General features: G+C 44.9%; 1 protein-coding gene across 15 annotated transcripts in view; it reads right to left on the reverse strand.

Moving 5' to 3' along the window:
• Positions 1 to 14,806, reverse strand: part of CACNA1D (calcium voltage-gated channel subunit alpha1 D) — a 316,153-nt gene that overhangs the window by 128,334 nt on the left and 173,013 nt on the right. For all 15 annotated transcript variants that reach the window (XM_069736711.1, XM_069736708.1, XM_069736714.1 and 12 more), the window contains exon 9: positions 6,873 to 7,042. In XM_069736711.1, coding sequence (XP_069592812.1) covers positions 6,873 to 7,042 — 170 coding nt within the window. The remainder of the gene's footprint in view (positions 1 to 6,872; positions 7,043 to 14,806) is intronic.

Below are 14,806 nucleotides of genomic sequence, written 5' to 3' on the forward strand. Positions count from 1 at the left end.
CATTTTCAGTGAGGAAACACGAGACTGGATGTAGATTATGTGCAGCTGCTGATGTCCGGTATTAAGAGCGATGCTCTGAAGACATGATGCAGCGGAGTAACCCTGCCGGCCAGGAGACCATCTTTATGATTATCAGGCTCTACTTGCCCCCAATGTTATCCTCTGGGTAAGTCCACAGTGGAGGACTGCATTGCAAAAGGAGAAATCAGCAATGAAAATCCACAACCTAAATTGACACAATACAGATTTAATTGGAGGTCACAAGTCTGAAAAATGCTGCGTTTTTCTTGCAGATGTTTACGCCAAAATATGCAATCTGCTATGGTTATTGAAGCTTTACTTTGATTCTTATCTTATCTTGGTATTTCTTTTTTACTTTAAGTGCAAAAAAGTGATGACATTCACCAGAGCTGCTGTTAGCTTTGCTTCCTGGACCATCACAACTCAGCAGGGGTAAGATATGCCCTCTCGCCGTGACATCACTGAGTGGGCTGAGTTATGATATGCCCTCCTCTCTCTCTTCTTTACGTTTTGGTTTCATTAAACAAAGACATTCCTTGGGTTGGTAAGGGAGGGAGAATGAGTGGCTTTAGGGAATTGGTCATCTGCAGTTATAAGCCATAAACTGCTCACACATTGGTATCAAGTTGCACAGAGTATCTACCATAGGGCTTTGTTTGTTGTATGAGTGAATGCAGAGGGGGAGAAAGGGGGGTCGAAATGGCCCACAGCGTCTCTGCTCTTGGATGTAGAAGAGCTCAGTGTGCGTGATAATATACCATCAAATACCTTATGTTCCTGACACTTCCCCCTTTTGGACTGCGCTACAGAGGCAGAACCACTTGGTACTCCTCCATACGCACCTCAGCAGGTTCACCCTGGCCTGAGTAATCTCGAAAGCTTACAATTTATTACCATCTTTTCAGTTAGCCATTAAAAGGTATCAACCACTGAGGACTCTCAATTCTAACTATTTTAATTTTACAGGCATTTTTTCTGGCTCCCTATAAAACATGCACAGTTAGGCCTCATTCAGATGTCTGTGTGTGTACCATGGTGCATGGACTGGCCGAGGGTCCCCTGACCTGAGCTTCTCAGTCTCACATATTCCTATGAGGTTCAGGATACCCTCAGCCAGTCGGATCATTACGTTTGAATGAGGCTTTAAATGTGCTAAACACAGAACATTTTCTGGACAAAAATATGGCAGAAAAAGTTCAGCATTTACGTTATATAGTAAGATACTGCGTTTTTGAAACAGCAAAAATATTCAGTTCCCAAAACTCACCAAAAGCTAATCGTAGGAACGTAGCCCTGGTGACAGTGATGAGAGTTGGAGTCAGCACCTATCGTAAGTGTATCACGTGTATTAAATAAATAATTTTAAAATGGCATGGGATCCCCCTTAATTTTCCCAGTCCCAAGCTGAGAGAAAGCAGACAGCTGGGGACTGGTGTTAATACTCTGAGAAGGGGCAAATAGACATAAAGGTTCCCACCCTATTAAAAACAGCTCACAGCTGTTTGCTTAGCATTTACTTGTTAGTAAAAAGGAGAGATGGAAAAAAAATCAAACTGTCCACTTAGGAAGCAACACTGATTGACAATAAATTTCACATGCTGTTGTGCAAATGGAATAGACAACAGATGGAAATTGTTGGCAATTATCAAGACACCCTCAATAAAGAAGTAATTCTGCAGGTGGGGACCACAGACCACATCTCAGTACCAATGCTTCCTGGCTGATGTTTTGGTCACTTTTGAATGTTGGTTGTGCTTTCACACTCGTGGTAGCATGGGACGGACTCTACAACCCACAAAAGTGGCTCAGGTAGTGCAGCTCATCCAGGATGGCACATCAATGCGAGCTGTGGCAACGTTTGCTGTGTCTGTCAGCGTAGTGTCCAGGAAACTGGAGGCGCTACCAGGAGACAGGCCAGTACACCAGGAGACGTGGAGGGGGCCGTAGGAGGGCAACAACCCAGCAGCAGGACCGCTACCTCAGCCTTTGTGCAAGGAGGAGCATTGCCAGAGCCCTGCAAAATGACCTCCACCAGGCCACAAATGTGAATGTGTCTGCACAAACGGTTAGAAACTGACTCCATGAGGATGGTCTGAGTATCCGACGTCCACAGATGGGGTTGTGCTCACAGCCCAACACCGTGCAGGACGCTTGGCATTTGCACAGAACACCAGGATTGGGAAATTCGCCACTGGCGCCCTGTGCTCTTCACAGATGAAAGCAGGTTCACACTGAGCACATGTGACAGATGTGACAGAGTCTGGAGATGCTGTGGAGAGCGATCTGCTGCCTGCAACATCCTTCAGCATGACCGGTTTGGCAGTGGGTCAGTAATGGTGTAGGGTGGCTTTTCTTTGGAGGGCTGCACAGTCCTCCATGTGCTCTCCAGAGGTAGCCTGACTGCCATTAGGTACCGATATGAGAGCCTCAGACCCCTTGTGAGACCATATGATGGTGCGGTTGGCCCTGGGTTCCTCCTAAGGCAGGACAATGCTAGACCTCATGTGCCTGGAGTGTGTCAGCAGTTCCTGCAAGATGAAGGCATTGAAGCTATGGACTGGCCCGCCTGTTCCCCAGACCTGAATCTGACTGAACACATCTGGGACATCATGTCTCGCACCATCCACCAACGTCACATTGCACCACAGACTGTCCAGGAGTTGGTGGATGCTTTAGTCCAGGTCTGGGAGGAGATCCCTCAGGAGACCATCCTCCGCCTCATCAGGAGCATGCCCAGGCATTGTACAGCAGGGAGGTCATACAGGCACATGGAGGCCACACACACTACTGAGCATCATTTCCTTGTCTTGAGGCATTTCCACTGAAGTTGGATCAGCCTGTAACTTCATTTTCCATTTTGATTTAGTGCATCATTCCAACTCCAGACCTCCGTGGGATATTAGTTGTGATTTACGTTGATCATTTTTAGGTTTTATTGTTCTCAACACATTCCACTATGTAATGAATAAAGATTTACAACTGGAATATTTCATTCAGTGATATCTAGGATGTGGTATTTTAATGTTCCCTTTATTTTTTGGGGCAGTATATATATATATATATATATATATATATATATATATATATATTTATTTTTTTTTATTTTTTTTTTTTTTTTTATTGCAATGTTCAAATAAAAAAATACCTGCAACATTCAACATATAAAAGTTCCCAATTATCTGGAAGGACGAATAGACATGCCAAAGGTGAGTGCCGCATGTTTTTTATTTCTTCATTATTGCACATACACAGACACGCACACACAGATATACGCGCACACATACATAGACACATACATATAAACACAAACATACATACTATATATATACGCACATATATATACACAAACATACAAACACATATACACACACACACATATATATACACATACACACAAATATATATATATATATATATATGTATACACACACACAGATATATACACACAAACATTTTATATATATATATATATATATATATATATATATACACACACACACATATACACACACATATATACACAGATATATACACACACACACACATAAATATATATATATATATATATATATATATATATATACACACACACACACACACACACACACAGATATATACACCCAAACATATATATATATATACATATATATATATATATATATGTTATATATATATATGTTATATATATACACACACACATATACATATATACATACACAGATATATACACACGCAGACACATATGTATATATGTGTGTATATAATGTATACAGTATATAGTGATGCTGTAGGAGAGTGGTGTAAGTAATAGTCAGTGGACAGTCCTGCATGTGTTCCTGCTCGGTGTCAGTAGAGGCCCTTCTGGCCAGTGACCGGCTCATCGCCTTAACCTGACGCTGTGGCCACTGTCCTGAAGGCACATCCATGCCGTGACCCCACACCGTGACCCCACACCGTGACCCCACACCGTGTCACTTATCTGGCGGCAGCCGTTACATAAGGAAAGCTGTGGTCTCTGCCGAGGTGTCTGAGATCACAGCACGTATTGGCATGAATCAGGCGCCGTCTCGGTGAATATCGGCCTCCTGATGGGTTACGCATTAGATCTGCCTCGATGACGACGTTACAATGGATTGCTCGTGTGGCGATCCCACAGGCACATTGTGCTTGCTGAAAATTATTGCTCGCAAGTCGGATTTTTTTCAAGTGTACCAACTCAACCTTCTCCCTGTACTTTTTCATTGCGACATCTGTACAAACAGCGCCATAAATATTTATAAACTGAGAGAAGCAGCCGCGGCCGCTGATTTAGTGCACCGATAGGCACAGCTCGGTTCTACGCCTTGGCTGGAGTCGTCGCCCGTCTCTCGGCACACTTTCAAAATATACTAAGCTGCTCTGCTCAAAGCCTGTGAATCAACTTCACACATAAATTATTAAAGAAAGTTTTTAAGTCTTGCTCAAAAATCCACAGAGGTGCTGAGGTGTCAGGTTGTTATGCGGATTTTTTCATTTCGTCTAGGAAAAGATACTTCTGTCTCTCTCACAGCAAGAACTCCCAGCATTAGAGGTCGAGCATGAGCACTTCCACTTCATTCATTGTCTATGGGCCTGATAGATGAGCACAGCACTCCAGCAGGACCATAGACAATGAATGGAGTGGAAGTATGCATGCATTCTTGACCTCCGTTACATTCATTCTTAATGGGACCACCGGAGATAGCACTCACCTGTACCGCCTGTAATCTAAAATGGCTACCATGGATAGGCTTAGCGCAAACCACTCCGCTTACCAGATCCCATGGATCAAGACTTAAACAGTAGCCCCCGTGCTGGAGCAACGGAATAACCTGCTGTACGGTGGTGCAAAAAACGGAAAGAACCAAAATAATGTCCAATAATTCACTAAATAATAATATTTATTAAGGATATGCAACAACATGGGGTAGAGGGGGAACAAAATACCAAAGAAAGGGCACTGTGCAAGGGGACGACAAAGTAATTTACAAAATATTTGATCAAATGGCAAATTCATATGGCCGAATAATTATACATATATGTTAATACCACAGCCCAAATACTAATGTAACTAATGTATGTAAGGCTGCCACTACATAAACAAAGGTGAACACGATTGTGTGCTAGAGACTTAAAATAAGTTCCAAATAAGGCCGCATAATAATTACCTGTTAATAATGTGAGAAACGTCCCCTGGATGCACCCTGCCCCGGCGCGCGTTTCGGCGTCTGACTTCGTCAGGGGGGTGAATTCACTTTGTCGTCCCCTGGCACAGTGCCCTTTCTTTGGTATTTTGTTCCCCCTCTACCCCATGTTGTTGCATATCCTTAATAAATATTATTATTTAGTGAATTATTGGACATTATTTTGGTTCTTTTCCATTTTTTTTGCCTGTAATTGCCGAGTTGTCCGTTTGATTGTCCATTTGGTATACATAGTGGTAATGGTTGAGAAATTTTTTCACCCCTTTTTTTTCAATTTCTTTTAAAAATGTTGTTCTGATTTTTTTTTCTGATTCATTTATATGTATACCTTGCCTTGAGATTCGTGTATTTGTACGGTGGTGCAGGCTGGCAGGAGTAACCAGACTGCAAGGTCAGCACCAAGAGGGCAATAAACATACAAAATCGGAAAACGCAAGTGTTACGTGTTACGGAACCACTCAGCACCCAGAATATGTTGTGCAGTTATATGTATGTATAATAGGTTCCATGTGAGATGCATGTCCCTAATGCATCAGCCCACAGGCTGCGCCCCTGGGCAGAGGGGACACAATATTCCCCTTTTGTCCTCCCCCCACCTTTGTAATTCCCACAGTAAATATCAGCAGGCTCCGGCCACCTGCGGCTATTGTAATGTATGTCTGGCCTGCCGCTTTTCTATTGGCCTGCCCTCTGTATCTGTGTCCTGTGAGTAAAGTGTTGTCAGACTGGAAATACGTGGAGAAGCAGTGATCTTTTATATGCGCTCATGTAACCAAGCAATTCCAGCCAGCGTCCTTCATTCAGACTCCAGCCAAAGCAGAGTGGACCTCCGGAAACACGGGGTGGTACTGAAAGAGGTACCCCAGATTGGTAGACCCCGTTACAGCAAGAATAGAAAGAAAACAAGCCAAGGTCAAAACAGGAAACACAGGATGTGAACAGACAGGACTGAACCAAAGGAGAACAAATATATACTGTATCTGGCAGCTTCCAGCAGTAAGCTGGAAGCTTAAGTAGGGTGTGGTGCTTCCTAATAGGCTGGAGCAAGGAGTTGAGAACTCCAGCTGGACAACACACACTCCTACTGTCAAACTGGACAGCACTGCAAGTCCCAGCAACCCAAATCTAAGTGGCTGGACAAAGTCAGTACAGTACAGAGCCTCTGCTTCCAACGTCACTTCTATCACCAGCGCGGAATGAATAAGGCGGAACCTGGCAACTGAAGCAAACGTCACAGAAGCAGGTCCTGGTGAAGGTAGGACACCTCCTGTCCATTCACACAGGCTTTGTAGAGCCCCAGTTCTTGGTATTGGTGGGGGTCCCAACAGTCGGACCACCAGCGATCGGGAAGTTATATCCTATCCGATGGATAATGGATGACTTTCAAACTTGAGAATATCCCTTTAACCTAAAATTAACAAGACAAAGCAGTGATAACAGCCTCCTACTTTTCCAGAATGGTCCTAGAGATATTTGAGAAGGCAAGAATGGATGGTTGCAGATTTGGGTAACAGCCCATGTGGCCATATTTTTAGTGACCTATACAATTTCATACAACTGTATAGACTGATATATATTTACAGCTTTTTTCATTTTTCTATGATTATGCGAGAAGATTAATATACGTACTATTCCGCTTGCCCTCTTCATCGCCCTCCTCATCATTTTCGGGGTCGATATCTTCGGCTTGGGTAATCCAATCCAGGTAACCTTTCAAATCCTCCTCAAGTTGCTGCTTCTCTCGTAACTTTTGAAAGTCACCCCGAGCTTTTGCCTTTTCTCTTTCTTTGGAAAACTCACTGTCAGGAGCGAAGACAGAGCGAACACCCAGTAAAAACGTGACCTGTACAACAAGACCTTTACAATATTCTGCAGAGAAAGGATAACGGTGCATTTCTGCGTACAGCACGCCACATGCAAAGCTCTTTGATTTGCAGATATTTCACAAAAGTGACATTTAATTAACAAGGTTTATGTCGCATATACTGTACATACTTGTCACAAAAGAGAGGACATACAGTACAAGGACAAAGACACAAAGATACACTGTAAAGAAGACAGTCAGCAGTCATTATGGAACACGAACGTAATTCAGGGAAACAATTGCCAAAAAGTGTCAACAAGAAAAGTAAATCTTCCATATTGTTCTCAAAATTATAATCCACCCCTAACCCTATATATACGTTCCAATGTTTAGGGCTCATAGCGAGAGGTTATGGGACAGATACCAGCATCCCTGTGTTATCTTTACTTAGTCTGCAGCGCCTCCTGGCATATATAAAGTAGGCAGAGATGGTGCTGCCTCCCTGCCTTTCTTAAAGTGGATCTGTTGCCGAGATTTCACAAAATAATTTGCATACGTTATTGAATTATTGAATAGCGTCACGACCCACAAGGGTCGGTCCAGTGGACGGCACAACAAACACCAACAACGGAATGGCAAAAGGGAGAGGAACACCCTAAAAGTAGGGAATGAGGCATGGGGCACCTCCTAACACAGCCTGTGCCTATCCATAAGCTCCCCTAACGCCCTATGCGAGTCCTTCTTTCCGCCATAAAGTATGCCCTATGCGAGTCCTTCCCCCCGCCGTCATGTATGCCCTATACGAGTCCTTTCCCCAGCTATTAAGTACACCCTGTGTGAGCCCTTCCCCCGCCGTCATGTACGCCCTATGTGGGTCCTTCCCTCCACCGTAATGTACGCCCTATGCGGGTCCTTCCCCCTGCCGCCGTCATGTGCCTAGTACCTAGCTGTCACCTCACTAAACCCTGGCTAGTGGCTGGCAAGGATGCTAGCCTCACCACTACAGATGGTATAAACACAGGGGGTAGTGACAAGCATGAAACAGACAAGGAAAGAAAACAATGAAAATTTAGCTCAAGCCTCTGCTGCAAAGCTCCACAGCAGAGGACATGGAACCAGGAACTCCACCGCAGCAGCTGATACCCTGCTGACACCAGAGAGATCCCAACTCGTAGACTGGTCTTCAGAGACAAACTCAATTACCAACAGTCAGCTGATGCGTCATGTGACTATTTAAAAGATGGTGGGAGTGGTCACCACCCACATCAGCTGACCAGCAACACAGCAGCTGCCAGCAAGCTAACTGACATTAACCTTTGCTGACCCATAAGTAAAAACCACATTTAAATTAAAGCAGAACCAGAGCAGTCACGACTCCAAAAAGGAGTCATGACAAATAGGCTTCTCAGACTGTGTGAGGCTGGTGTGTTTACTTTAAAAAAATACCTGTCAGAATTTGCTGTGTAATCCTGATATTAAAATACATCCAACAAAAGAGTGTGAGCGTGCACAGGTATTCAGCCTTCATCCACCCCAGCCTGACAGCTGCAGCTTCTACTGTGCAGTGGGAGATCTCAGCAACAGCAGGGAAGAGAGACACTGAGTAGCTGTACATTGTATTGAGCATTGTGAGATCTCAGCAGCAGCAAGGAGGAGGGATATTGAGGTGGAGCTTCAGATTGTAATGAGCATTGTGAGATCTCAGCAGCAGCAAGGAGGAGGGATATTGAGGTGGAGCTTCAGATTGTAATGAGCATTGTGAGATCTCAGCAGCAGCAGTGAGGAGGGATATTGAGGTGGAGCTTCAGATTGTAATGAGCATTGTGAGATCTCAGCAGCAGTGAGGAAGGATATTGAGGTGAAGCTTCAGATTGTAATGAGCATTGTGAGATCTCAGCAGCAGCAAGGAGGAGGGATATTGAGGTGGAACTTCAGATTGCAATGAGCATTGTGAGATCTCAGCAGCAGCAAGGAGGAGGGATATTGAGGTGGAGCTTCAGATTGTAATGAGCATTGTGAGATCTCAGCAGCAGCAAGGAGGAGGGATATTGAGGTGGAGCTTCAGATTGTAATGAGCATTGTGAGATCTCAGTATCAGCAGGGAGGAGGGATAATGAGGTGGAGCTTCAGATTGTAATGAGCATTGTGAGATCTCAGCAGCAGCAAGGAGGAGGGATATTGAGGTGGAGCTTCAGATTGTAATGAGCATTGTGAGATCTCAGCAGCAGCAAGGAGGAGGGATATTGAGGTGGAGCTTCAGATTGTAATGAGCATTGTGAGATCTCAGCAGCAGCAGTGAGGAGGGATATTGAGGTGGAGCTTCAGATTGTAATGAGCATTGTGAGATCTCAGCAGCAGTGAGGAAGGATATTGAGGTGAAGCTTCAGATTGTAATGAGCATTGTGAGATCTCAGCAGCAGCAAGGAGGAGGGATATTGAGGTGGAACTTCAGATTGCAATGAGCATTGTGAGATCTCAGCAGCAGCAAGGAGGAGGGATATTGAGGTGGAGCTTCAGATTGTAATGAGCATTGTGAGATCTCAGCAGCAGCAAGGAGGAGGGATATTAAGGTGGAGCTTCAGATTGTAATGAGCATTGTGAGATCTCAGTATCAGCAGGGAGGAGGGATATTGAGGTGGAGCTTCAGATTGTAATGAGCATTGTGAGATCTCAGCAGCAGCAAGGAGGAGGGATATTGAGGTGGAGCTTCAGATTGTAATGAGCATTGTGAGATCTCAGCAGCAGCAAGGAGGAGGGATATTGAGGTGGAGCTTCAGATTGTAATGAGCATTGTGAGATCTCAGCAGCAGCAAGGAGGAGGGATATTGATGTGGTGCTTCAGATTGTAATGAGCATTGTGAGATCTCAGCAGCAGCAAGGAGGAGGAACACTGAGGAGGAGCTGCTGATTGCACTGAACAGTGTGAGATATTAACAGCAGGAAGATGGGGCACTGAGGAACTGTCCATTAGATAGGTGAGAGGAGACTGAGCTAGTCTTTGATAAATAACTTTACTGTTTTTTTTATATGGATACACTTATCAATCTGACAAGAATATACATGCCTTATCCGGTCTAAGAGATGTATTTTCTAAATTATGCAGTTTAAACGGTGAAGTCTGGTGACAGATCTGCTTGACGTAGTAATGACTCATTAATGTGAATTATTCAGGCATGAAGTTACTGTCGCCGTCTCCCTTTAAATAAATATTGTAGGCACAGATAGTACTATCTCCCTGTCTTTCTATGTATGCGGGCATGGTCTCTGTGAAGTTTATGTGCTTCATCCTTAGTGTACTATGCAATTAAAGCAGGGACTTGAACCGAAAATAATAAATAAAGAATGGCTTCTTGTCTTAGGAATGAAAAGATGTACACTAATAAATAATGCAGCTCTCTCTTGTTCTCCTAGTAGAGATCCAGCTGGTGTAGGGAGACTTACCTGTAGTGCTACATTTAAGCAAATAAATAATATGGCAAGGAGGTGGATATTAGTATGTAAGGTCCTGGAATTGTATATAACCATGGCAAAGCTGAAGAGTAATTTAATAGGGGAGCAGCTCAGGGCAGTGGGACTCTTCTACCGCACATTTTCTTGAACCAAATTCCTATCTACCGTAATTACATCTTGCCCATGTGCCGACGTTGATAGTAACATATACAACATTATGGATATTCCTCAAATGTGATTTGCCCTAACTTTTTATGGGAATACCCCTTTAAAGACGACCTGTCACCAGGTAAAAAATTACCAGTTCTTGCTCATATTCTATTCCTGTTGCTCCCTTGACTATTCTTGTTTTTTCTATATCCATCATACAGTTCCAGAGTTATGGGTCCCTTATTTAGTGCCTATTTTTATGTTCTTTAAAAAAGGGGGCAGTGATAACAGAGTAATGATGCAAAGCAGCCTAAAGTCACGCCCCAGAGGAGCCTGTGAGCCATACTTTACACTTTGTAAAGAGCATAAAAAATAGTACTGAATGAAAACACCTGCATCTCTGAAACCGTGTGTTGGATATTAAAATTCAAAAAAAATCAATGCACAGGGGAGTAGTGGGAATAGAATAAGAGCAAAAACTGGACACTTGACCTTGTGCAAAGTCATTTTCAAAGAGATATTTCTATCTTAAGTATTGCAGCCCCGGCGTCTCTGTCCTTTGCCCCTCTTTTCCGGCAGAGATGCCAACTTACCAACCACCATAGCCTCTGTTCCCAAGACACTGTGTTTAGGGCACATGTGCATGGTCCTGTCCTCTTAAAGAAACGGCACGCCACCCAAAAGTGTCCCCAGCCAATGGCTGGGAGACACTCACTATTTAAGGCACCTCCACCTGAAGGGAGGTGCCTGTATAACGTTGTAAATTTGTTCCTAACAATCTTGTTAGTTCTAAGGTCCCAGAGCTCGTCTTCCTGTATGCCTGCCCGTCTATCAGCCATTCCCGCCTGCCTATCAGTCGTGCCCGCCAGCCTGTCTATCAGCTGGTCCAGCCTGCACTTGCCAGTTCTAAACTCTACGTCAGTCGGTCCAGCTGCACCTGCTAGGGCTCTTCTCTATGTCCTCCGGTCCAGCCGCAGCCGATCCCGTCTGCATCCGTGGTTCCAGTGTTCTTACAGTGCTTGCCTGCATCTACTGTACTTTCCGTCGGACAGTCCCAGATACCCATCCCTAGAGGGTCAACTGCCATCTACCCAAGGTCTGTCCTGGTGTAGCACCTGGTCCACCTCCTTAATCTCTCCTCAAATCACGGCATCATAATCGTATGCAGCTGTGTATCTGAGGGTGGATTAGGTGAGGCTCCAAGTTACGCCCCTCTAGGATTTTCTTGGGCCGCGGCCCAGTGATTCCACCACCCAGCCCATTACAGGCATTATAGCATATCTACTGATAATCCCACCTCTGCAACACTCAGCTATTGGGAACTACACTCTTTATTCACATCAATGGAGAGGTAGGCTCTCTATTTTGAAGTTGTATAGGAAGAAGCAATTGGACTCCCATTCCCTCATAAGTGAGGGACTCAGACATTCCCATCTTCATGGAGCTTAGATGTCTGTGCAGGTTTGCTTTAGGTACTCTGGCTTGGCTCCAAAACCACATTGTCTTTGGTAGCCGACACAGATAGAAAAGTGTCCCTGTGTAAGAACAATACATGGGCCCTTTGCAAGCTAATATCTCATCATAATGCACAATTCCACTTGCTTTAGTGATAGAAGTGGGCCCACATGTGACTGCACAATTGCACAAGCCACAAGTGGCACCAATGGTATTTCCGCCTCTCGTCTTCTTTACCTTTGGAAACTATTGCTATGCCAGAGCGCGTCACCTCCAGTGGGTCACTCCTAAGCTATGCTGGAGAGTGTGACCTCCAGTGGGTCTCTCCTATTCTATGCTGGACAGTGGGACCTCCAGTGGGGCACTCCTACTCTATGCCGGAGTGTGGGACCTCTGGTGGGTCACTCCTACTCTATGCTGGAGAGTGGGACCTCCAGTGGGTTACTCCTACTCTATGCTGGAGGGTGGAACCTCCGATGGACCACTCCTACTCTATACCAGAATGTGAGACCTACAGAGGGCCACTCGTACTATACCGCGAAGTCTGGGACCTCCGGTGGGCCATTGCTACTCTTTGCTGGAGCGTAGGAACTCTGGTGGACCACTCCTAATCTATGCCAGAGTGTAGGACCTACAGTGGGCCACTCGTACTTTATGCCAGAGTGTGGGACCTCCAATGGGCTACTCCTACTCTATACCACAGTGCGAGACCACTGGATGGCCACTTGTACTGTATGCCATAGTGTACAACCTCTGGTGTGCAACTCCTACTCTATACCGGAGTGTGGTAACTCCAGTAGGCCACTCCTACTCTATGCTGGAGTGTGGGACCTCAGGTGGGCCACTCCTCCTTTACGCCGGAGTGTGGAACCTCTGGTGGGCCATTCCTACTTTACGCCAGAGTGTGGGACCTTTGGTGGGCCACTCTTACTCTATGCAAGAGTGTGGGACCATTAGAGGGCCACTCCTACTCTATGCCACTGTGTGGGACCTTTGGTGGGTCACTCCTACTTTACACCAGTTTGGGACCTCCGATGGGCCACTCCTGCTCTATGCTAGAGTGTGGGACCTCTGATGGGCCACTCCTACTTTTAGCCGAAGTGTGGGACCTCCGGTAGGCTACTTCTACTCTATGTCAGAGTGTGAGACCTCCAGTGGGCCACTCTTACTCAATGCTGGAGTGTGGGACCTCTCGTGGGCCACTGCTATGCCTTGACATAGTGTGGAACCTCCGGTGGGTTACTCCTTCCATGAGGGCAAGTGATACATAATATGTACTCATGAATTACCCTAAAAGAACAAATTTTATTAAATATAGATCTAAAAAGCCAACAAACTGTGGCTCACCCAAAACGAAAAACAACACACCGTGAACAAACTAAAGTGGGGAGAAGAGTAAACCCTAGTTTATGTCTATGCTGAACAGCTGCCTATCTGCGGGGGTAGGCACCCTAGGGGAAGCGTTATGGCGCCCCCGCTCCGCGATGGCTGACCCTGGGGTCCCTAAATGAGCCCTGATGTACCCACAGGGTCCCGCTACCCAGACAATATTGTACTAAAGGTACCCCTATCAACTACACATAGACCAATCCTAACACTAGGGAGCCCTAAACCCCACACAGTGAATATTTAAAAACAACAGGAGAACATGTGACTGAACTTTATCACATTGCATCGAGAAACATGAGCAGGAATCGAGCCTCCTGATGAGCCAGCGAGGCGAAACGCGTAGAGGCTAAAAGCAGACAACAGGCGGGCAGCAGTTCATCTGAATGAGGAGTATCAAACTTTAGCAGAAATTATAGCTTATCTCTGATTTTGGATATGCTTAGGCAAAAAATATCTACAATAGATTTAGATGGTATCTTTGGCTGTAGCTCTAATGCATAGCTCACTGCTGAGCTTAATTAGCAAAAATCAATAGACATACGAAGATCCACCATAAACTCCTGATTGTATTTGGTCAATTGTAACTCAGCTCTTTTGTAAGATTAACTAGCGTATCTGTCCACGCTTGCATAGGGTGCAGCACCAGTGCCCATCACATACTTCATATAATTTTGCATACACTGAATGGTGAACCGCACAAATCAGAGCTAGTACATTATTAGATAAATGGTGTAATGCAAGAGCTAGAGCGCATTAAGCCTTTAAAGTTTGATACTCATCATTCAGATGAACTGCTGCCCGCCTGTTGTCTGCTTTTAGCCTCTACGCGTTTCGCCTCGCTGGCTCATCAGGAGGCTCGATTCCTGCTCATGTTTCTCGATGCAATGTGATAAAGTTCAGTCACATGTTCTCCTATTGTTTTTAAATATTCACTGTGTGGGGTTTAGGGCTCCCTAGTGTTAGGATTGGTCTATGTGTAGTTGATAGGGGTACCTTTAGTACAATATTGTCTGGGTAGCGGGACCCTGTGGGTACATCAAGGCTCATTTAGGGACCCCAGGGTCAGCCATCGCGGAGCGGGGGCGCCATAACGCTTCCCCTAGGGTGCCTACCCCCGCAGATAGGCAGCTGTTCAGCATAGACATAAACTAGGCTTTACTCTTCTCCCCACTTTAGTTTGTTCACGGTGTGTTGTTTTTCGTTTTGGGTGAGCCACAGTTTGTTGGCTTTTTAGATCTATATTTAATAAAATTTGTTCTTTTAGGGTAATTCATGACTACATATATACTACTATTACCCCGTTGTATTTATTTTC

This window comes from Ranitomeya imitator, chromosome 8 (genome assembly GCF_032444005.1).
Source record: "Ranitomeya imitator isolate aRanImi1 chromosome 8, aRanImi1.pri, whole genome shotgun sequence".
NCBI classification, from domain to species: domain Eukaryota; kingdom Metazoa; phylum Chordata; class Amphibia; order Anura; family Dendrobatidae; genus Ranitomeya; species Ranitomeya imitator.